The 24369-nt window shown below is 39.5% G+C and overlaps 1 protein-coding gene across 18 annotated transcripts in view; it reads right to left on the bottom strand.

Annotated features, from left to right (window-relative positions):
- Fer (fer (fms/fps related) protein kinase) overlaps window positions 1-24369 on the bottom strand; it is a 284447-nt gene that overhangs the window by 203367 nt on the left and 56711 nt on the right. For 14 of the 18 annotated variants that reach the window (XR_003952084.1, XR_003952086.1, XR_385280.4 and 11 more), the window contains 5 exons: window positions 21357-21540; window positions 19654-19791; window positions 18975-19094; window positions 8741-8863; window positions 1673-1862 (listed from right to left, as the gene is read on the bottom strand). Coding sequence is in view for 10 of the 18 variants with exons in the window: in XM_006523641.4 (XP_006523704.1) it covers window positions 1673-1862; window positions 8741-8863; window positions 18975-19094; window positions 19654-19791; window positions 21357-21540 (755 nt within the window). In the remaining 8 variants the exon portion in view is untranslated. Of the gene's footprint in view, window positions 1-1394; window positions 1571-1672; window positions 1863-5084; window positions 5182-8740; window positions 8864-18974; window positions 19095-19653; window positions 19792-21356; window positions 21541-24369 lie in introns of those variants that run through there. The other 4 variants (XR_385281.4, XM_006523650.4, NM_008000.2 and 1 more) reach the window with 4 other exon arrangements.

The following is a 24369-nucleotide window of genomic DNA, read 5'->3' as shown; positions in this document are numbered from 1 at the left end:
ACTTGGGTAACTACTTTTTATTCTATCAAGATAGTACCAGCATAAGTTATATGTACATTAATTACTTAAAATTAATTATAGAGTATTAAAAGTTGACAAACCATGAAGTAATGAAGTAGCAATGCCATACTCACATGCAGTCAAAGAACTATGACCAACCATAACCAAAGGAAGATACAATGTTCTTAAAAGTCAAGTGAAAAAAATAAATGTGAGTTGCCCTGAAAGAATATGTATGTCCAATAGATATCAAGAAAGGAAGAAAGGAAGAAAGGAAGAAAGGAAGAAAGGAAGAAAGGAAGAAAGGAAGAAAGGAAGAAAGGAAGAAAGGAAGAAAGAAAGAAAGAAAGAAAGAAAGAAAGAAAGAAAGAAAGAAAGAAAGAAAGGAAGAAAGAAAAGGAAGAGGAAGAGGAAGAGGGGGAGGGGGGAGGGGGAGGGGGAGGGGGAGGGAGGAGAAAGAAGCCCATAGGCCTTTGGTATATGTGCTCAGGTCCTGACAGTCTGGATGATGCTGGAAAGCACACTGCAATTGGCAAAGTGATGTGTACATAGCAAAATTCAGTTTACAACAAAAGCAGCAATGATTATGATATTCAAGTATTTCATATTCATTTCTGTGTTATTACAGCTCTAAACATGGCCTATGAGAATATTTGAATTTATTTAGCATTCTATTTTCATTTTGATACATATTTATTACATTGTTTATATATTATTATTTATAAATTATATTTATTATATATTATATATGATACATATTAATTATTTAAGATCACATAAATGGAAAAATTATCAAAATGTTAACTATAAATTCTTTAATTATAATACATCCATAAATGGAGTACAATGAACTGTCCAAAGAAAACAAAAAAGTATACCACAGGATTTTTTTAGCATTGTATTCCTGAAATTTTGGCCTGAATAGATTTTACTGGTAATATAAAGGGGTTATTCTATGTATGATAGATGTTTAATAAGCTCTAGATAGTATCTACTGGTCATTGCATTACAAAAATCTAGAAACTCTACCCAATGTCCCAGTGAGCAAGATTGCTCCTTAGAATAATAACCAACACAAATGATAGATATAAGAAGTAGACGGATGGATAGATGGATAGATAGACAGACAGACAGACAGATAGATAGATAAATGGCAGATAGATATACTGATATATACTAAGCATTAGGCAGTTAATAAAACTAAAATTAAATTGAATTTTATGTTTATAAATCTGAACAAAATAAGGATCAAAAAATTTAAGCTAAATCTATTTCTATACTGTAAAAAAAAATAAAAACCATAAATCTTAGGCAAACAAGCATCATGGTTCTTAAGAAACAGCCAATGAACAGCTTCCCCCTTATTCTTATTTCTATCTTTAAATGATTCCCTACCTTCCTGCTGTCGCCCAGGAATAAAAACAACTTCAGTCTGTTCTTTCAGTTTTGAAGACAAGAGAAGAGCTTTCTGTCCTCTGACTCTACGAGTGGTTCCTGAAGTGCTCTCCAGGTGACCTGAGGTGACTGACTGGTAAGTCTATTCTGCATTTACAAATAAGTTTAATAGGACCTGCATGTTAACAAGAGTAATAATTTGTTACAGCAAACCACGATTAGTTTCATGCTCACTTATCACCCAGACACTTCTGCGCCCGACGGCTCCGCAGCTTACCATGGATGTGACTGACCGCGCGTCTTCTTCGTAATTCACCACAGGAGGTGGTTCTTTCCCATCATTTTCCTGTACTTTTTGCTCCAGCAAAGCTTTCTGTGCTGCACACTTTGCCTCAGTGCATCGCAACTGCTGGACTGACTGTTTCAACTCTTCAAGTGCCTGTTTTTGGCCCAGAAGAAGCACAATGCTACAATAGAATAAAATAAATATACATTATTTCAACTCAATGAGAAGTAAAACCATTAATGAAAAAGTGTGCATGTGTATATCTGTGTGTGCCTGTGTGTCTGTGTCCGTGTGTGTGCCTGTGTATGTGCACCTCTGTGTGTGCGTCTGTGTATGTATCTGTGTATGTGTTTGTATTTGTAGATCACGTGTTCGTGTGTCTATGCAGATTATGCTTTTCTAAGTTTTCATTTTCCTCTACAGCACTCCTTCAGAATCACAATGAAAACAGATTTTAATAACAATGGATACTGGATACTTAAAATAATAAAACGGAAATCAGTCACTCAAGACAGTTTCAAATAAATTGTGGTCTATAGCACGCACTTTCTTTCATACATAAACTACCTACCACAGCAGACGTTAGGGTTAGGAACAGGCCCTGAACTGACTGAAAAAAAAAAAAAAAGGCAAAATAATATATCAATCCCAAATCTCAAGAATCCCATACTTAAGGCATTGATATGTTCCTGGGGTAAAATTAATAAAATTAGGTGATGGCCTTAATGTACACACACTACTACATGTAATTATGAGATCTGATTTGAACAGGAATAGCTAACACAGGATCCAGACCTGACCATAACGACTTGAGATTAAGTCTAGAAATCATTCTACTACAACCAACATGGAGACAGCAGATTTTTCCCAGCCCCCCCTTCAGAGAGTTGGCCCTTGAGGATCCCCACAATGGGAATTTCAAACTACTTTTCCCATAGCAAGGCCAACAGAGAGAAAACCAAGTGTTGGAGGGAATGACTCTACCATACATATATGATACTGATATTTTAAAAGTGCACCGTGCACTGTGGTGAGTTATTAGTAGATAAGAAACAACAGACTGAAAATGAAGGAACCCTCCAGCATAGACAGTGTGGTAACTCATTAGACAGTGACATAACTTAGTGAACAGCATCAGAGCATAGCCTGAATAAACACAGAGAAGACTGACCAAAGGACGCTATTGTGTTGTGTGTCTACTGACAGGGGAGATTTTGAGAACTCAGTGCTGATGTAACTGAGCCGGACACAATCTCAGTAAGCACAGTAAAGAACGCTGGTCTCCTCGATAGTACTTCAGGAATTTCAGTGAGTGATGTAAAGTCTGGGGCAGGGAGGGGCTGTAGAACTTACAATTAAGAGCATTTGTAGAAGACCTAGAAATGTCCAGAAGACAGATTGTTCTAAACATCAGAATTTAATAAATGATAATTACTATGTATATCATCATCATTCAGTAATCTGTGACCTATTTTTAAAATCTATACAGATTTCTTGGTAAATTCATGCTGGCTTGTGTATTAGTTGGTAATTGCTTTTTTGGAATAAATTGGCAATTCCATTTCTCAGAAAATCCATTCAGAGAATGTTAATTTTTAAGACATTCATTTTTGTGAGAAAAAATTGAGGAGACCCTGGAGAAGATTCTATCTACTCGTATATTTTAAGCTCTGTGGGGGTCTTCCCTAACACACACCAAAAGCAAAATACCACATCATCACAAGGGCTTTAACAATACCACCAGAGATGATTCTAAGCATGTCAGCTGAGATGTCATAATGTATTTCCACATATATGCAGAAGATTTTTCAATGATTTATCACATGCAGGCAAAATAATTTAATATACTTAAAAATAATACTCTAAATGAGCTGTTATCAATAGTCTTACATAAAGGCTAACAGAAAAACACAAAGAAAATAGCTTAAAAAGGTTAAATGTACAGGGCAAGAGGAAGGAAAATAAGCTTTGTAATAATGAAATATGAAATGATATATAAAGGATAATAGTTGCAAAAAGTAACTGTTAACCAAATAGTAAAACAAAAATCATGAACTGTATTTTTAGGAACAAACTCACATAGCCTGTAAAAGCAGGCACAGAGCCTGGACAGACTCAAGACAGACAGGTGGATTCCCCCAAGAGAGGGGAAGTGAACAGGGCTCACTAAATAACTAAGCTATCTGTGACTTGTAACCATTTGCAAAGGAAAAATTAGCTTTCACCAATGAAATCTCACTGGGTATACTAATGACACAACAGAGTAGGGCCAACACAAAACAAGCACAATGGTGTTTTTGCAGAAGAGGGTAAAATGACAGTAAGAATGTCTAAAAACGTCCTATTGTTGACTACCAACCAACTGTAAAGCACGTGCTCTCCTGCCAGGCAATCCCAGGCCCTACAGTCTGGGGATACGCTCCTTCACGCTCCCTTCAGAAGCCGTAGTATTAGGAATTTAGAGGCACATCCTAAAGCCAAAGAATTAACTTAAGACTCTACTGTATGTTGATGAAACCAGTAATTCTATTTGGTAAAAATCCATTAGGATTCATTTATTTAGAAGTAATTTAAAAATATGAACATATAAAAGAAAAGTTTTAGTATTTTTGAAGAAATGTAATTTTATCATTTTATTATTTTCAAGTAACAAAGAATATGAAGATAATAAAGTATTAAAAAAAAAGATAATGCTTATTCTAAAAAACAAACAGAGACTGACTATGTAGCACTGGTTGGACATTTATGACCACACCTGTCCTTAAATATAATTATCAGTTCATGTTTTAAACTAGAGAAAAATTATTCTCATTACATATATGTATTTAGATACGGAGATAGATATTTATTTCTACATATAAACGATAGATGACGGATGGATAGATAAATGAATGGGTGGATGGATAGGTAGATATCAGATAGATAGATAGATAGATAGATAGATTGATTGATTGATAGATAGCAGAATCTAAAGACAAACCCAGGAAATATTAAGAGAAAATATAAATGTATCATCTTGGAATCCTATTCAGAACATTTGTTTAGCAAAAGACATACAAATATGAAGGCAAAGTTCACGCCACCAATCTCTGAATCAGTAAATTAGCAGTAACTATTTAGTCACAAAAGTATACTTCATATTTTAATTTTCTAACTATACCCTGAAGCTAACAATAACAATGTCACTCAGGGTAACGAAAGCTACAGGATGTGGGTCCCTAGGACTCACCCCTGAAAATCTGGCCTTGCTAACCCTTCTAACCCCTAAAAGTTCTATAAGCCTGCAAGGCCTCGCTTGCTCGGCAGGAGGCGGAAGTCCGAGGCCAGCTCCACCCCTAGCTATGGGGATCTCTGTTCCAGAGTGTTCTGCCTGGGTGGGCTCAGCTACGGGGCTGGCATTTACCAGGTACCGTCCCCTAGCTGAGCGGCTAGAGCCTGCTGCGGGCAGCCAAACGTCCGGGCTCCTCAGAGCAGCCAGCCTGCACGGCCATTAACGGTACACTGCCTCAGGCACGTGTGAGGCAGCACCGGCGAACTCAAGGTGGTGAAATGTTAAAGAAAAATCAGAATCGGAGGGGTGCCAACGAGGAAGGACGAAGCCCGGCGCAAAACCTGTCAGATGTGATTACAAGAGGCCCAGAAAGACAGATGCCAAATAAAGCTGCCCTATTAAAGGCCCCTGGTAATCTTTGAGATTCTGACTTTGTAGTAATGGGGCAAAGGCTAGATACATGTGAATTGACTCTACGTGGTAACTCAGGAAATGAGTGAGAATTACTACTAGAAAGAGTTCAGACTCAGAGACGAAAAGGCAGAGAGTAAGCAGAAGGAAAGACGGAGAATAAATGGGGTTTCTGCAGCTGAGTGACCATACAGCAGTGCTGGCATTAGCCCTGAGCCCTCTACTCTGCCCAGCAGCATCTCAAAGATGGGCATGGGGGAGGGGGAGGGGGAGGACTGGATGGGGACTGGGACAGGGATGGGGACTGACTTTGGTGGGTTTGGAGTCAATATTTTAAAAGTGAGCATAAGACCCAGTTGGGAGGAAAAGGTAAAACAGAATAGACAAAATTTCTGTGAAAATTATGGCAACACTTTACAAGTCCATGAGAAACAGGCTTAGAATAATTACACTTTACTGTAAAAGGGCACTAAGGATGGATGCCAAGGGGAAACGGGAGGAAATTTAGGTATCTAGTTCCCACAAACAAGGACAAAGCCATTTAACGCTGTAGATTTTTCTGTGATACAGAAGTTTATCTGCTGACTACAATAAGTGAGATCAGAAACTTGACAGAAGTGGAGCACATTTGAGTTGCTAAGCCAAAAAATAAGAGCAAGTGTAGAGCAGAGAGATCTAGAACATCTCCAAACCCCGGAGAGCCTTGAAAACCCAAAGCAGTTCTGGAGCATTAGAACAGGAAGCCCATGTACTGCAGTCAGGACTAGAGAGAGCACACCAGCATATACTGCTGTAACTTCAGTCACCACAACTGACCATCAGTGAAAACAGAACGCACAGGAGGAGTAGAGGACGCAGCTGTTAAAGCGCCCTCCATGAAAACATCAGAACTTGAGTTCTGATCCCCAACACCCACATAAAGTCAGCCATGCTGGTGAGCATGGCAACCTCAGTGCTACGTGTGGGCGGGGTCAGGACTCCGCAGGCAACTGGTCACCACTCCACTCCAATATCCAAAATACCCAAAGTGACAGGCTCAGGGCTTCAGTGAAGGAGTCTGAGAGGAGAGAGGGAGAGGGGGAGAGGGGGAGAGGGGGAGAGAGGGAGAGAGGGAGAGGAGAGGGAGGGAGAGAGGGAGAGAGGGAGAAAGGGAGGGAGGGAAGGAGGGAGGGAGGGGGAGGGAGGGGGAGGGAGGGAGAGAGAGAGAGAGAGAGAGAGAGAGAGAGAGGGAGAGAGAGAGAGAGAAACAGGGTAGGAAGATGACTCGATTTGTAAGCTCCTTGTACCAGCACAAGAGGTCCTGAGTTCAGTCCCCAGCACTTACATCGCTCACAAGAACAGGTTATCGCCACTGCCCTTGGTTGCCCCAGTGAAATGTGGTAATAATATGACTTTATTGCTAACAGTGCCACATATTTTAATCACGGAACATAGAGAAATCAAGCTGATACTGACCTGAAAGTTTCCTTTCTGCTGGATAGCAATATAAGATTTGGCAGGGTGTCGGGGGGTATTGGGGGTTGGGGGGGGGAGCTAGCAGCAGTCTGACATAGCCTGTGACCCTTATAAACTGTAATACCGACCGCCTGACAAAATGCACCCATGTGCAGTGGTGGCGTGAATGCTATGGGGTGATCACCTTTCCAATCACACTTAAGACCCGTCCTCCAGGAGGAAACCCACGCCTGGTAGCATCATCCAGACCATGAACCTGTAAGGTCACAGGCACTACAACTATGAGTCTGCTAAACAGGCACAGAATTGAAGTGCCTCCTAAACACATATCGTTATAGACAAGTGCACCTCCCACTCCCCACCAAAGAAGGTTCTGAACCAGTGTGTGGTTGTTAACGCAGAGACTATCAACCAAAGTGCAGAGAACATGAATGGGGAATGCTCAGTCCTATGGGACATGCAGCTCACACACTTTCCTCCACAAAGCTCCGAGAACACTGTAGAGTCAGAAGTAAGTAAAGAACGTGGCAAAGCAGTGTCCTTTAGACACTCATAACCTCACAGCAGCCATGACTGTCAATGTAAGACCTGCACAAGAACCAGCCATTCAACACCCCAGCGTGGAAAAGGAAGGCCTGGCCCCTAGTTAAGGAAATCTGGTAACTTATGGCTGCTGAAAAAAGACAAGTCAGCTTGCTTCAGCAGTGCGGTAGGTTGTCAGTGTCCACTGAGTGGTGCCCTCCACCTGTGTGAACACAGGCAGCACTGACTGAGTGGGTGGGGGAGGGGGAGAATAAGAGGAGGAGGAAGAGGAAGAGCAAGAAGAGCAGGAAGAGGAGGCAGAGAGTGAGAGAAGACAGCAAGTTAGTAGGGAGTGAGGTGGTATAGGAGGAGTCAGAAAAGAGGCAACAAGTGTTGGTATGATCTAAACATATTGTACTCATCTGTATGATTACTAAAGAATAAATTAAAATTTAAAAAGCAAAGCTCTAAAGCCATACAAATACCTATAATCCCACTTTCAGGGATATGGGGAATGCCTGAGGTTTGTTAGCCAGCCCATCTAGTGAACTCAACTTCCAGCCCAGTGGGAGGCCCTACCTCTAAAACTAAGGTGGAGAGCCACTGAGGAGGACAACGAACATTGAACTCCACCCTACACACACACACACACACACACACACACACACACACACACACACACACACACAAACACATTCTTGTACCGGAACACATGAGCAAGTACACACATCTAACAACAACAACAAAGGAGAAGAAGAAATGTACTAGGACAAGTACAATCAGAAAATCCAAGAAAATATTGTCAAGTTCGAAATCAGCAATACAAATGCCAGAAAAGCGAAGATAGCCAAGTAAATCTTAAGCTTTTTATATGCAAAGCAGATTAGTGCGATCTAATTAGTTTATTTGATTGCCTTTTAATACATCAACCAATTTCTAGATACTTCTCTGCCCCCTTTCTACAAAGGGATTTCAAATAAGTCTCATTTAAAACTAGATGTTGAGTAACAAAGACAGTTGTTAACAAAGGATCCTTCATGAAACAGTTCAGACTGTTAAAACATTAAGGCATGCGGTCAGGGCACTATACAAATATAAGACCACATTTCTAGGGTATCTAAGGCTATGAGGAAACATCATGAACTAATTCAATTTGGGGAAGAAAGGGATTATTTTCATTATATTTCCAGATGACTCTAGCTTGTGTCAAGTTGACATAAAACTAACCACTAGACATCACATTTTACAGAAAGAGTTTTCCAGAGTCATATGAGTTTCCATTGTTATAACATGAAAACTTCCATTTGTGGAAGGCCAAGCCCTCACTAAGCGCACACTAGCCTCTGGCAAGCACTCGTGTAAATGTGCATCACTAAGCTATGCTCTCACAGGTTACTCACTCAGACTTCTTTTCACAGGTCTCAAAAGATTCTTCAATCCTCTTCTCTAGCTCCAGGACGGCCGCCTCCTTGTGTAAAAGCATCTGCTGGGTCTGTGTGAGCTCTTCCGCTAAAGTCTTCAACCTGGAAAAAGGTGCATCATTATCAATTAACACACTAAATGGCTGACTTGCACGCACCCAAAGAACACAGAACAGCCCCAGTAATCTACTCTAAGGTTAAATGTCGGTTCCTTGCTTGCATTAGCCATGTTTGCCATGCTAAACACAAGCGTGGCTTTTTATTGGATGACACGGAAACATGTCATTATTCCAAGTGAGTATCTAAGAAACTCAATATAACGTATGTGACCCAGAAGTCTGTGGAGTATGAGTGAGGTACACAGCTGTGAATAAAGGCTGTAGGCTTTGGGCAGGGGAAGCTGGTGCTCCTGGGACGTGTCTGTCTACAGTCAACCTTGATTCCTTTGTTTGCAGGCACGGTTTCTCTGTGTAGCTCTGGCTCTCCTAGAACTCACTCTGTAGACCAGACTGGCCTCAAACTCAGAGATCTGTCTGCCTTTTGGGGATTAAAGGTATGCAACAACACACATGGTCAATCTTACTTCTTAAAATGGAAAAAAAAGTTGAAACATCAGGAAAGATAAAAAAGACTAAAAGGAGATGCATCATGTCCTAGGGTCATGTGTGCTTTTGTGAAAAGATCACATGCTTTGTTTTCAGATAAACATGTATTTTCATCTGGCTTTGCCACTTATCTAAGACTTGGAAAGTTCTTCAGGGCACTCCATCTATTTTCTCATCTGTAACTCCGCACTAAATCAGCAGCTTTATTAGCACTGGTTTTACGAGAAAACAAAAGTCATACATTATATACACTCTAAGTTAACTGCATTTTGGTATGGTAAGTGGTAGTCACTGTATTTGCATATATTACCTTATTCACTCTTTGTGACAATCTTCTGTGATAAATATTATTACACTTATTTAAATAAAAGAGAGACTCAGTACTTTGGCAGTTTAAACTGGTGATAAACTACTTTGATGTTCACATATTATACTGAGAAGTATCCTTTGCATTAGATTCGATGATAATTTAGCATACAAAATTAATATTTACATGTATTCTGGGCCAAATAATTTATGGCTGTATGAAATAGATTCAGTCCTTAGTGGAAATATTTCTCCCATAAACATACACACACACACACTTATTATATCATATTAAAATAATCTTCAGACTTTCAAAGCAAGACAATGAAAGAGGTTTGATTAGGAAGGGCTAGCAACATGGGATAACAGCTCTTGGAAAGCTGTGTCTGTCTCTTCCCAGGAAGGTAACAGTGACTACCTAGCCTCCTATGGGTAATTCCAGATCAGACACTTCCTTGCTAGGCAGTGGTTCTCAACCGTTTAAAAAAGAAATCCGTAGCTTTTCTGTATTATCAACAACAACCTTACTAAGGTCATAGGAACATGCCTATGTACAGTAGCATCAACAGCCAAACATCTTAGAATAAACCTGGACGAGATGAACGACTACCATGGTAAAAAGTTACATCCTCTCACATAAGCTATTGAGAAGACACCACAAGTTGGAAGGGCATCTCATGTTCATGGTCAGTATAACTAGTTCTGTGAAAACAACTTTCCAACAAAAGCAAGTGACAGATTAAATGCAATCGCAATCAAAATGCCCACGGCACTCTTGACAGACCCAGAAAAAAGGAAGCCTAAAGTTAATATGGAAGTAGAAAGGACAAACGATACTGAAGCAACTTTGGGCAAAAGGAAGATTTCCTGGTGCGGTTTCCATTCCAGACTTCAGCTACATTATAGAGCTATAGCAATAAAAACAACATGGCACTGACATAAAAGCAGCCATGCAGAACAGTGGAATAATGAACACTTGTAACTACAACCACTTGATTGATAATTGGGAAAAAGGGAAAAAAGTACACTGGAGAAGATGCAGCACCTGCAATGAAAGGTTCTGGGGAAAGTGGACGTCATATGCCAAAGAATAAAGGTAGACCCGTATCTATCACCATGCACAGAAATTAGATCCATGTGGACCAAAGACCTAAACTTAAAACCTCAAACACTAAAAGTGCTAAAGAAAACATGGGCAGTGCATCTGACAAGACACGGGCATAAGGAAGGACTTTATAAATGATAATCCATTAACCAAGGTTTTTAGGCCAACAATTGAGCAGTGAGACCTCATAAAACTAAAAGCTTCTTACAGCTAAGGAAGAGAATCTTTGCCAGCCATACATCTGACAGAGGATTAACATCAGAACACACAGAGAACTCAAAAAACGCAGTTAAGGAAACAAATGACAAATGACCCAGTTTAAAAAAAAAAAAAAAAACTTAAAAAAAAATCCTTAAAAAAAACTTAAAAAAAAAATCAGTGGCTCTAAACAGATTAATAAAAGAAAGAAAAGTGGCTAAAAAAATTCCTAAGAAGTATTCATTTTCACAGCAATTAGGGAAATGTGAATTAAAACAACTTTGAGACTTCATCTAACCCCAGCCAGAATAGCTAGGAAAGACAAAACAGCTGAGAACACAGGAGAAAGAGGAACCTAATTCACCTTCAGTGGAATGCAAATTAGTACAGCCACCATGCAAATCACATGGAAGAGCCTCAGAAAAGCTAAAAGGGAAGCTACCAAATGGCCCTGCTGTCCCACTGCTTAGCATAGGCCCAAGGGACTTGACATCTAACTCCAGATACTTGTTCAGCAATGTTCACAGCTGCCCTACTCACAAAAGGCAGGAAATGAACACAACCTGAATGTCCTTCACCCAACCGACAAATAAATAATGCAACTGTGATTTCACACACACACACACACACACACAAATATATTATGGAATACTATCCAGCTGTAAAGAAAACTGAAATTTGTGAGTAAACAGACAGGGTCTAGAAAAGGTTATATTGAGTGACAAAAGCCAGAAAGACAAACAGCACATGTTCTCTCACATCTGCAGTTCCTAGCTCCAAATCCTCAGATGTGTGCATACACCATGGAGTAACCACAGAAGCCAGTACAATATAAAGGGACTACAGGTTGGGAGGGGAAGAGCAAGACTTAAGTGAGACAGAGTAACAGGTGGTGACTCCAACTGCAAAGAGTGAGGGGAGTCAATACAGAAAGAGAAGGACAGGTGAGGGCCAAATAACACCAAGGTTGCTTGATAAAAATCTCAAAGATTGTATTGTTTTATATTTACCTTCCATCATGCACAATACATAGAAGTGTATTTACAAACACACACACACACACACTTTAATCTTAAAATCAGTGAAGCCACTTGGATTGACAATGATTTACCAAAAGCCATAGACTCACAAAGACCCACTACCTGGTAGGGGGAGGGGGGGAACAAGTCATTTCTCATGGTTGGTTAGCATAGTTCAAGTGACTCCTCAAACAATACAGGATGTAGTTCTCCGTTGCCTTTCTTGGGTTAGGGCTCTACTGCTGCTAAAGCCAGCATACACTTAGGACACAGGATTCAGATAGTTAGCACTGGATCTGACCAGAAAGCCCTTTTCCTGCAGCCTAGTTTCCATAGTTCCTGAACACACTATGCGTGCTGCCACGGGCAGGAAGCAATTAAACAGTCCCACCCAGATGAAATACCCATGTTCCAGGACAATGACCAGCAGAACAAGAAACGCATAAAAGTGCAAAAGGTACAGTCTTGCATGAGTCAGCCAAAACTGTCCAGTTGAGCTTAAATCCCACCCACTATGAAAAGAACAATGTCTGGTACTAGAACCCTAGCAAACTGAGGTCATAGACCTTACAAAACAATCTACTGTCACGACTATTAATTACTGGGGGGGGGGGGATTAACCTCCCCTAGGGAACAGCCCTAATTGTCCAAGGCTAAGTGGTCAGCCTTGAAAACATATACACACCAGCAACAAAATAGAACAAAGCATCTTTTATTTACATATATTTATGTATGTACACATGGGCACATGCACATATATGACAATAATAAAGAAAAGGGCTATTATATTAAGGACAGGAAGGCATAGGAGGGGTTCAAGGGAAGGTAGCAGTGAGGAGCTGGAGGGAGGAAAGGGAAGGGGAATGTGATGTAATTCTATATCAACTTAAAACATCGTTTATGTATATGAAGTGGATAGTCTAGAGAGATGGCTCAACAGTTAAGAGAACTGGCTGCTCTTGCAAAGGACCTGGGTTCAATTCCCAGACCCACACAACAGCTCACAACTGTTTAAAACTCTAATTTGAAGAGATCCAACACCTCACATAGACATACATATAGGCAAAGCATCAATGCACATGCATGAGATAAAAATACATGATCTTTTAAAAAGTGTATCTAAATATAATCTTAATTTACACCAAAATAACTTAAAATACATTTTATATATCCTGACATGGTACATAAAACTTTTTGTGAATTACTCCTGGAAGGTAGTAATAAGGATGTTTACAAAAAGAAAAAAAAAAATCCTGACTTTCATGTGTATCCTCTTGTAAAATTGCATATATTTTTAACATCTACATGCACTAAATGCATTTTTTCTAGTTATACCAGGGTTTGAACCCAGGGCCTTTGTGATGAAGGGGAAGAGGAGTGCAATTTTATTATAATCTCAGAAAATAAATAAAAGACTTGTGTCATGATATGAAAAGTCCTCTAAAAAATCCTATGATGCTGCTCTAAAAGTAATTATTAGAACATGGTATTTAAGCCAATACAACCCTTCCTCCCTTTTGAAAAAAAGTCCAAAAGTCACAGTTAAAATAACAGTATTGAAATTTAATGTAACTAAAAAATAAAAATGACTTAATTGGTTGTTTATAGTTTTCTAAAATTTGTGTCCAAGAACGCTCTTAAAAGTACAACAGTGATGATTAGTGGTAAAAGGATATTGCCATGTAACTTCTAATGAGTTGCTGTCCACAGCAGACACTTTGGAACTGTGTGTCTTTTCATACAAGTAAACCTTTAAACACTGTCCAGTTGGACTAATGTATAGTTTGGTGGTCAAGTGACTGTTTACCATGGATATGTGTGTACATACATATTCCTAAATATAAGCTGCTCAGTCCATTGAATGTTACTTGGTGTCAGATAAACAATTGGTGTGCTCTTCCCTGGGGAGGAATACCCCCTACCTGCCCCTCCTGCTCCTAGCTTCCCTCAGTTGCCTATAGGTCTTCCGTCTGCCTATAGGTCTCTTCCCTGGGGAGGAATACCCCTACCTGCCCCTCCTGCTCCTAGCTTCCCTCAGTTGCCTATAGGTCTTCCGTCTGCCTATAGGTCTCTTCCCTGGGGAGGAATACCCCTACCTGCCCCTCCTGCTCCTAGCTTCCCTCAGTTGCCTATAGGTCTTCCGTCTGCCTATAGGTCTCTTCCCTGGGGAGGAATACCCCCTACCTGCCCCTCCTGCTCCTAGCTTCCCTCAGTTGCCTATAGGTCTTCCGTCTGCCTATAGGTCTCTTCCCTGGGGAGGAATACCCCCTACCTGCCCCTCCTGCTCCTAGCTTCCCTCAGTTGCCTATAGGTCTTCCGTCTGCCTATAGGTCTCTTCCCTGGGGAGGAATACCCCCTACCTGCCCCTCCTGCTCCTAGCTTCCCTCAGTTGCCTATAGGTCTTCCGTCTGCCTATAGGTCTCTTCCCTGGGGAGGAATACCCCCTACCTGCCCCTCCTGCTCCTAGCTTCCCTCAGTTGCCTATAGGTCTTCCGTCTGCCTATAGGTCTCTTCCCTGGGGAGGAATACCCCCTACCTGCCCCTCCTGCTCCTAGCTTCCCTCAGTTGCCTATAGGTCTTCCGTCTGCCTATAGGTCTCTTCCCTGGGGAGGAATACCCCTACCTGCCCCTCCTGCTCCTAGCTTCCCTCAGTTGCCTATAGGTCTTCCGTAGGGTGCAGGCCTCTTGGGCTTTTCTCTGTCTACTTTGTCATGTCCACTGCTGTCACAAGATGGTTCCTAGTTAACCAAGCAGTTATAAGCTTCTAATGAACACATTCAATGAAACTCAACCTTATCTACTTCCAACCCAACAAATATAACTATTTGTTTTAAACAGCTGGTTTCCTCAAACTGTCCTCCTAACATCTGCCTTCAAATTCTTTTACAGTCCCCTAAAGTTTCAGGTTAGCATTTCAAAAGTATTTCTTGAACACAGCCTGGCATTTTAGTTGCTTCCAACTAGAGGCCTAACATAATATTCTGCCATCTAAGTCATTAACGAAATAGTCCACAGTTCCTAACTCAGCCATCTGAAATCCATTTTCTCTTGTTATTTTGACACAATGGGCATGAATTGATAACAAAAATGAAATGCTGTAGTGCGGTAGTGTGTACAGCAGTCAAAATGGCACTGTGATTGTGTAGTGACAAGCAGCAGAGGCCACCTATGCTGGCTGTCACAGCACAACTATCTGACTGCTGCTCTGAAATCACCCAAAGATGACAAATCTCATGTGATATTTATGTGCTGCAAAAGATGGTGCTTTTGATATTTTCAACATTTTAAAATATTAATGTCATTCTTAGTTCATGGGCTGTAAAAGACAGGTAGCAAAATGGATTTGATTCTGAGATTCTATAACTAGATTGCTAACTTGGAATCTACAAGATCCAAAACAATTACCTTTCTACACAGAGAATTACTATCACCCATTGGAAAGAATACATTTCTGTTCCATTATAAAAGTTAAACAGATTCTAATTTCTCCTTGAAAATTATTGGAAAACACAAAGTCTTGGGTTTAGGTCTTACTTTAGATCACAGGATTTAGCATTTTATAAAATCTTGTATAATTTTAATATGGTACATTGATAGGTGCTGACATACTAAGGACACTTCACTAAAGATTAGAAAATATCACCAAAAGAAATAAATGTCTTACCATCCTGCTGACATCCAAAATTACTTGTGGATGGGTATATGAATGTTCTCATTGTTTGGAAATCACTTCTAATCTAATTTTGTACAAACAACTGTGTCTTCCTTCCCTCTCTGATAAGAGGTAATGCCACGTGAGAGAGTGAGCCGGACTGCCTTCCAGCTCCTGCCTCGACTTCCCTAGTTGATGGATCAAAACCTGCACTTATTAAACTAAACAAACCCTCCTTACTCAAAGTTGCTGTCAGTTGGAGTATTTGTTACAGCTACAGAAAGCAAACTGGAAGAGTGGAAAAATTCTTGCCTACCATAAATGAGCCCTCAATTTGACCCTTAGCACTGTACAACCCATACACATAAATATACAAACACGAGTGTGTCTATCTTCAACTCATTTCCTGAATAAATAATGTTCAGTAAAATGTAAATAAAGGAATTAAATTTACTACATATCACAGATTTATTATCTTTAATTCATTGGGTATGGGGAGGGTAACTGCTTTATCATCAAATAACAGTGATTTGTTGAGATAATGATTCTAATTATACTCTGAAAATCAATAAAACAACGTATTCGTCAACAAAATCTCTGCTCACAAGCACTTAACAGGTAGTTATTGTTAATATTACCAACACTATAGTCCAGCATTTATATTTTCATTTTCTTTGCTATTCATTAAAATGATCAATTTTACTGCTGACTTGAGAATATTAATCATATAACCTTAAATATATCAGGATGTATCTTGAGGATATCATCCTTAGTGAGGTAACCCAATCACAAAAGAAGTCTTTAGATATGCACTCACTGATAAGTGGATATTAGCCCAGAAACATAGAACATCCAAGATACAATTTGCAAAACACAAGAAAATCAAGAAGAGGGAAGGCCAATGGGTGGATACTTTATTCCTCCTTAGAATAGGGAACAAAATACCCATGAAAGGCGGTACAAAGTTTGGAGCTAAGACGAAAGGATGGACTATCTAGAGACTACCCCACCTGGGGATCCATCCCATAATGAGCCACCAAACCCAGACACTATCGCATATGCCAGAAAGATTTTGCTGAAGGGACCCTGTTATAGCTGTCTCGTATGAGGGTATGCCAGTGCCTGGCAAATACAGAAGTGGATGCTCACAGTCATCTATAAGATGGAACACAGGGCCCCTAATGGAGGAGCTAGAGAAAGCACCCAAGGAGCTGAAGGGGTCGGCAACCCTATAGGTGGAACAACAATATGAGCTCATATCTCTAGCTGCATTTTTAGCAGAAGATGGCCTAGTTGGCCATCACAGGGAAGAGAGGCCCCTTGGTATTGCAAACTTTATATGCCCCAGTACAGGGGAATGCGAGGGCTAAGAAGCGGGAGTGGGTGGGTAGGGGAGCAGGGAAGAGGGAGGGTATAGGGAACTTTCAGAATAGCATTTGAAATGTATATAAAGAAAATATCTGATAAAATAAATAAATAAATAAATAAATAAATAAATAAATAAATAAGACTGTGATGAATAAATAAGGTACTTGGGAAAAGGTAGTGGTAACAAAACCTCGGGAGTCATGAATGCTTTGTTAACATGCAGCATGTGAATTAAGCGGGGTGCCATGCCCCAGTAACTTCTACCAATCATATCAGCAATAAGCACTCTCCCTCAAGCACATTTCAACACTATTGAAATTGCTGCCAGACATTCTTTCTTCTAAGAGGCTGTCCTTGACGTAACAGATGCTTAGCTCTATCCCTGCCTAAGGTTCCCAGCTGTCAAATGTCCCTGGAGGACAAAATCAGCCCAGATAAGAACTACTAGTTTATAGCTGGCTAAGACTGAAAATATTATGGCCAAATCAAGCCAGAGTCTCAAATAGAACATCCTGTGGAACAGCAAAGCTGCTGCTAGAAAAGCTTCTCTAACATAAGAGACCCCATGCCTTCAACTCTCTCATCACTGATGTAGAGGACCCCACACCTTCAACTCCCTAATCACTGATGCAGAGGAACCCAGGCCTTCAACTCCCTCAACAGTAATCAGTCCTCTGTGATTCACAAGGCTTCATCACAAATGGGTGTTTGGAAGAGCATGTGTTAGTTCCTTTAATCCTATGCCCCCTTTAAATATTTCAATCCCTTTCTAAGAACTAATCCTATAATCCTCCCCTAATAGACTACCTGTACCTGTAGTATTTCTGAATAATAGATTAATTATATTTATAAGAACTTTTGTATGAGTCATTAAAGGAAAAATTTGAACAAGTAAATTAATATACCATACACAATACTGACAAATGAATACTTTTTCTACCTTCAACTCCAACACGACGATAAACACATAAAATGTTTATTTACAAATGTTTCTAATCCCTGAACAAAATCATGAGATAACTTAAACTCATGTTTTCACAAATCAAAAAGTACTTTTAATTGCCTTTAGAGTTTGAAGAGGACTAAAAAAAAAAAGTCAAGATCTCTCAAAACCCCACCAAGTTTATACACAAAAACAATAAGGCAATGAAGCTGACTGAATCATTTATAATAGAATATAGCCTTGCTTCAAGAAAAGAGAATTCAATCAAGAGTAAGACTGTAAGCTAAGGCCATGATAGCAATGACTCCTACCTCTCAAGTTTAGTATCTACATTTCCAAAATGACTCTGCCACTAAGTACTGAAAATAAAACAAAATTAAAAGTATATATAAAAATTTAAAAGGATAAATATTATTCTCATATAATAGAAACTAGTGGAAAAATTAATGAAACATTATAGAAAAATTCATTTTTTTAAATTAGTGATAATGGTAAGGAAACATAATATATTTCTAAAAATGTGTCATCTGGGGCTGAGCTGGCTCAATGGGTAAAGGCAAGAGCACTTGTTGTGTGGGGCACGTGAGGCCTGAGTTCCATCACAAGCACCCTCATGGAAAAGCCCACAGGACAGCACACCCTATGTTCCCAGCACTGAGAGTAGAGATAGGTGAATTCCCAACACTGACAGCCAGCACTCCTGGCCTCATCAGTAAGCGCCCAGCTCAGTGAGAGGCTCTACCTGAGGACAGTAAGGATGAGAACACTTAAGGAGCACACGCAAGGGCCTGCTCTGGCCTCTGCGTAGGAATGGACCCCACACCACACATAGACAGCACACAGCACATACAAACATGCATACAAGACACACAACATACACACAGGAAATACATCAATCTGACAAAACTTACTTTCTATTACTTACAAACTTTGAGGAATTTAATGCTGATGAAATACCGCAACTGTAGGGCAATAACAGCACTCACTGTGCACAGTTCTGACTGTCTAAGTACTTACATGACTTGCAAACTGTCTGCTGTTAAATTATTCCACATGATCTCATTTGCCTGAAGATTTTCATTTTCTTCTAATAGGGAAGTATCAAATTCGATTTCTTGTTCTTTAGCAGCTGTTGTTCTAGTAAAGTATGCCAAATAATTCTAATCAATAATAGTATACTAGCATAATCTATCGCAGTGCATACCAAAGGCAAAATATTTACTACTAGTCAAAATTATGCTAACAAAGTTTACGTAGCAGAATAATTTAGAGAAAACCCTAGATCTAGTCACGCAGCCTGCACCTTGGTTTCTTCATCTGTAGAATATGCATACACCTTAGTCATCCCCATCACAATTTTTTAAAATACAAAACAAGATGCAAGCAAGTGACAGTAACTGGTGACTTAGAAAAATTAATACACATGTAAGCTCATAGTATCATTCATTATGTAAATGTTAAGAAAATACAATTTCATAGGTTAAATATGGATTTAAACAATGGCATGTCAATTGAAATAAATCTTAAATATAGTTTTATAAATTAGTTATCAAGTTTAAGACAGTCTTTAATAAATAAACAAAAATAAACTCACAAAATAAACTTAGCTCTAATAAAAACATTTTATGTTTATTAAATTTCTATTATGAAAAACAATATATTCATAAATAGCTTAAAAGGTAGGAAGCTATCATACCTGTGAACATCTATGAAATTATTATATTCGGTGCTAGGGTCTATCTGTTCAACAGACATTTGAATCTCTTTATGGACATTCACTATTTCCTCTGTAACAAGGCTGGTTATCTGGCTATAGTCATCAAATATACCTTTTCTGAAAAGCAAAAATAAAATTTTACATTTTAGTGTCTTATTAGGAGACACAGACTCAGAAAGCATTTAGAATAATAAACACAGACAATGTAGTATCAGCCTTTAAGAGTGGTGGTTTCATGCACTGCCTCATTTCCTACAAAAGGGCATGAAGGGGCTATGCAATTATGCAGTAATTTAATTCACCATTACCTATTTAAATGTACTTTGTGGCCAAAAGGGAGGGCTGGGCAGCATTAATAATACTCTATTACTCACTACTTTTATGGAAACACTTTTGAGCCTTTTGTTTGTTTGTTCTGTTTTGTTTTGTTTTTCAACACAGGGATTCTGTGTGTGAGTGTTTCTTTTCTAGTGTGTGATACTCCGCAGATGCTGCACTCCTCAAATGCACCTTAGCCCTGGGGATATGGGTATTATTTAGTTAAGCTTCAACTTCAGTGGCATCTGTTTCTTCTCCTGAACTCCAGAATGCAGCAAAATCATCAAGGTTTTTTGCTTGGTCTAACTGAAAAGAATGTTACACTGACGAGATCCCCTGCTTTTAAGGATTGTGGTTTATAAATATTGATTATTACTGGCTTCAAAGCAAGTATGGGCAAATAAGCCTATTCTGCATATACCTATATAAATGTAAAGCAGGGTTTGCCTGTTTCTGTTTCTATTTCTAAAATAACTATTTATGAATCGAAATCATTACTTACAAGACTCCCTTGAATATTACTTCAATTACTATAAGTTTTTTGTTTGCTTGCTTGGTCGGTTGGCTGGTTTTTGAGATGGGGTCTTATTATGTAGCTCTGGCTGGCCTGAAACTTGCTATGTAGACCAAGGTGCTTCAAATTCACAAAAACCCTGTGCTCACACATGTCTCCAAGTGCTTGGACACACCCAACTAACTTCTTTGTTTTAACAGAAAAATAGTGTTAGGAACAAACACATTTCAAATTAATCAGGAAAAAAAAAATACCCACACACATTTTCAGTGAAAGTAAAATGGATTTAAATATTTGCACAATGCAAAGCCAGAAGATAAAGAAAGTGAAGTCCATCAAATGTGGCTCATCATTGCCTGCTCTCCTAAATACAGGACAGAATATATGTGCTTATTAACTGCAATGCACTGTTAACTAGTTAAAGGTAAGAAACTCCACTTATACTTACATTCCCAAGCACAAAGCAGTGTGCTCTTATAAATACACCAGACCTTCAATAAACATGAGTGGATTTTAATCTCATAGAGGAAAAGAAAGGGAAGCTATAAATAAGCTTCCAAACAGTTCTCTCCTTGAAGCTTCTGAAATGGAGTTTAAATGCCCAGCCCTCGGGAGGCAAGTCCTGACTTAAACACGGAGCTGACTAGAGCAGCAGAGTCAGTAACAAACACAGAGGTCTATCCTCAGCATGCTAGGGGCAGAGCACAACTGAAGGAACAAGAAAAGGAAATGGCTCTGAGGTGCCCAGTGGTCTCAGCCATAAGGAAGCTTCTGACACAAATGGAACTGCGGCAGAAATGCTGAGTCGTGCTCTGAGGGGATCTTATGATAAACAGGAAATGTATCTTACAGTGCTTTTATCATTTCTTCTTGCATCTTTTGCACGGAGTCCAGCAGCAGAGGAAGTGTGGTATCATAGTACTGGCTCTGATGGAGCTGTGCCCCCTTCAGTGCCAACACATACTGATTATGCAGCATATGAAGCTTCATTGTAGCTTTGTCATAGCGCTCCTTGGCCTTTTCTGTTTCCTTCCCTGAGGAAAACATGGAAGATAGCAGACAGCTAAGTTTTATCCTCACTATATGCAATCCCCACTGTGTTGTTATGTTATTTCCCACACTCAATGGAGAATCAAGTCGGCTGACTGTGTACTGTGTATAGAGTGCTATGCCAAGTACTAACGGTCAGTGCTCAGCACCGAGGTTCCTGTGCAGCCAGTGCTAGGTAAATCAACGTCAGAACACATAAGTGCACACATAAAATCCTTCTCAGCTCCAAGAGCTTACAGCAAACTGGAACAGCTGCTCACACGAGACTGTGGAAGCAGGAAAAGCATGCAAATGCTAACGTTTAAACTAGTGTCCAAGATGTCAATAAAGACAAGAGTAATCTTAGGAGGCTTTGAGAGAACAAATCTAAAAGATGCACATGTACATTAAAGAGTAACAAAGGCTGGGCCAGCACCCTGAGCAGACCCTTGGGCGCAAACTCTGCAGCCAGCCCCACAACACCCAGAGGTAGCTCCACTCCCAGGCATTCTAACATGCCTAGGATCAGAGAATCACAGGATCCCAGGAGTTTGGTCACACCAGGATCTCAAGGTCCCAAAGGCAGCTTGATTCCCAGGAGCTCTGACACACCCAGAAACTCGGGATCACAGGATCCCAGAATCACAAGATCATAGAGACAGCTTGACTCAGAGAACCAGAATCACAGGAAGGACAGGCTCCAGTCAGACATAGCCAGGGCAGGTAGCACTAGAGATAGCGAGATGGTGGGAGGCAAGCATAAGAACATAAGCAACAGAAACCAAGGTTACTTGGAATCATCCGAACCCAATTCTCCCACCATAGCAAGTCCTGGATACCCCAACACACTGGAAAAGCAAAATCCAGATCTAAAATCACTTCTCATGATGATGACAGTGGACATTAAAAAGGACATAAATAACTCCCTTAAAGAAATACAGGAGAATACAAGTAAACAGCTAGAAGCCCTTAAAGAGGAAACAAAAAAATCCCTTAAAGGGTTACAGGAAAAGAACAATCAAACAAGCAAAGGAAAGGAACAAAACCATCCAGGATCTAAAACTGGAACTAGAAACTATAAAGAAATCACAAAGAGAGAGAACTCTGGAGTTAGAAAACCTAGGAAAAAAGTTAAGAATCATAGGTGGAACCATTACCAACAGAATACAAGAGATAGAAGAGAGAATCTCAGATGCAGAAGATTCCATAGAGGACATGGGCACAACAATCAAAGAAAATGCAAATTGCAAAAAGATCCTAACTCAAAGCATCCAGGAAATCCAGGACACAATGAGAATACCAAACCTAAGGATAATAGGTATAGAAAAGATTGAAGATTCCCAACTTAAAGGGCTAGTAAATATCTTCCACAAAACTATAGAAGAAAATTTCCCAAACCTAAAGAAAGCAATACCCATGAACATACAAGAAGCCTACAGAACTCCAAATAGACTCAACCAGAAAAGAAATTCCTGCTGTCACATAATAATCAAAACACCAAATGCACTAAACAAAGAAAGAATTTTAAAAGCAGTAAGGGAAAAAGGTCAAGTAATATATAAAGGCAGACCTATCAGAATTACACCAGAATTCTTGCCAGAGATTATGAAAGCTAGAAGATCCTGGGCAGATGTCATACAGACCCTAAGAGAACACAAAGGCCAGCCGAGGCTACTATACCCAGCAAAACTCTCAATCACCACAGACAGAGAAAACAAAATATTCCATGACAAAACCAAATTTACACAAGATCTTTCCACAAATCCAGCCCTACAAAGGATAATAGATGAAAAACACCAACACAAGGAGTGAAATTACATCCTAGAAGAAGCAAGAAAGCAATCTTTCAGCAACCCCACATAAACATAATTCCACCTAACAAGAAAATTAACAGGAAGTAACAATCACTTTTCCTTAATATTTCTTAATATGAAAATTAATATTACCAACATATCCTAATCTATTGAAATTCAAAAATATGAGGAATTAGAAATTTGCTGGCTGTCATCCCATGGTCTCTCTAATTTGGTAATGGGAGAAGTAGGTCCAATATTGTACTTACACTTTCTGTTTGTTTTTACATGACAGGGTCTTGCTGTGTGCCACAAAATGGCCTTGAAATCATGCTTCTCATATCTCAGCCTATTAGTAGGATTATTTATTTTATGTTCTTACACTATACTATGGTTTTCAGAACAGCTTACGTGTTTCAAAATTATTTATACAGCCAAAAGAAATGTAGACAATTAATTTGAGAGGTGGCTTGTAAGAGAACAGCAAAGAGTGAGACTGAAGGCTTTGCTTGACACTTATAATTATTGTATCAATTTTGAAGAAGAGAACTTTATAAGTTACTCTTATTCTGAGATGAATGCTTTTCAAAATCATCACAGCCAATGAACCGGAATCTTACCCTCACCTAACATCTGTGCTGCCCTCCAAGCAGAGCCACTGTTCACTGAAATGGTTGATGAATGACTTCATGGATAGACCATCTTAATACACACACCATTTCTTAAATGAATATAACCTGTTCCCTACAGGCTGAGAATGACAACAATCACTCAAGTCAAATAGCTTTGACCGTAACAGGAAATCTGTATTCAAAAATTGTGCCTACAATTCATTCCTTGGTGCAGCAGAACTGTCAACTCTTAGCTTATCTACTATGGAGGTAAAATCCTTTGGTGATGTGAGGGACATTCAAGTAAGCCTTATTACAATGAACTCCAATGTCCAAAAACTGTTCTTATTTTGTGTTTGTACTACAGTAAGAGCCAAGATTTTAAGCTCTACTAAGAACAAAGCAAATAAACAAACAAAAAGACTATATT

The sequence above is a fragment of the Mus musculus genome, chromosome 17 (assembly GCF_000001635.26).
Source record: "Mus musculus strain C57BL/6J chromosome 17, GRCm38.p6 C57BL/6J".
NCBI classification, from domain to species: Eukaryota; Metazoa; Chordata; class Mammalia; order Rodentia; family Muridae; genus Mus; species Mus musculus.
The sequence above is the reverse complement of the archived record's forward strand: the minus strand, read 5'-3'. Positions and strand labels throughout refer to the sequence as shown.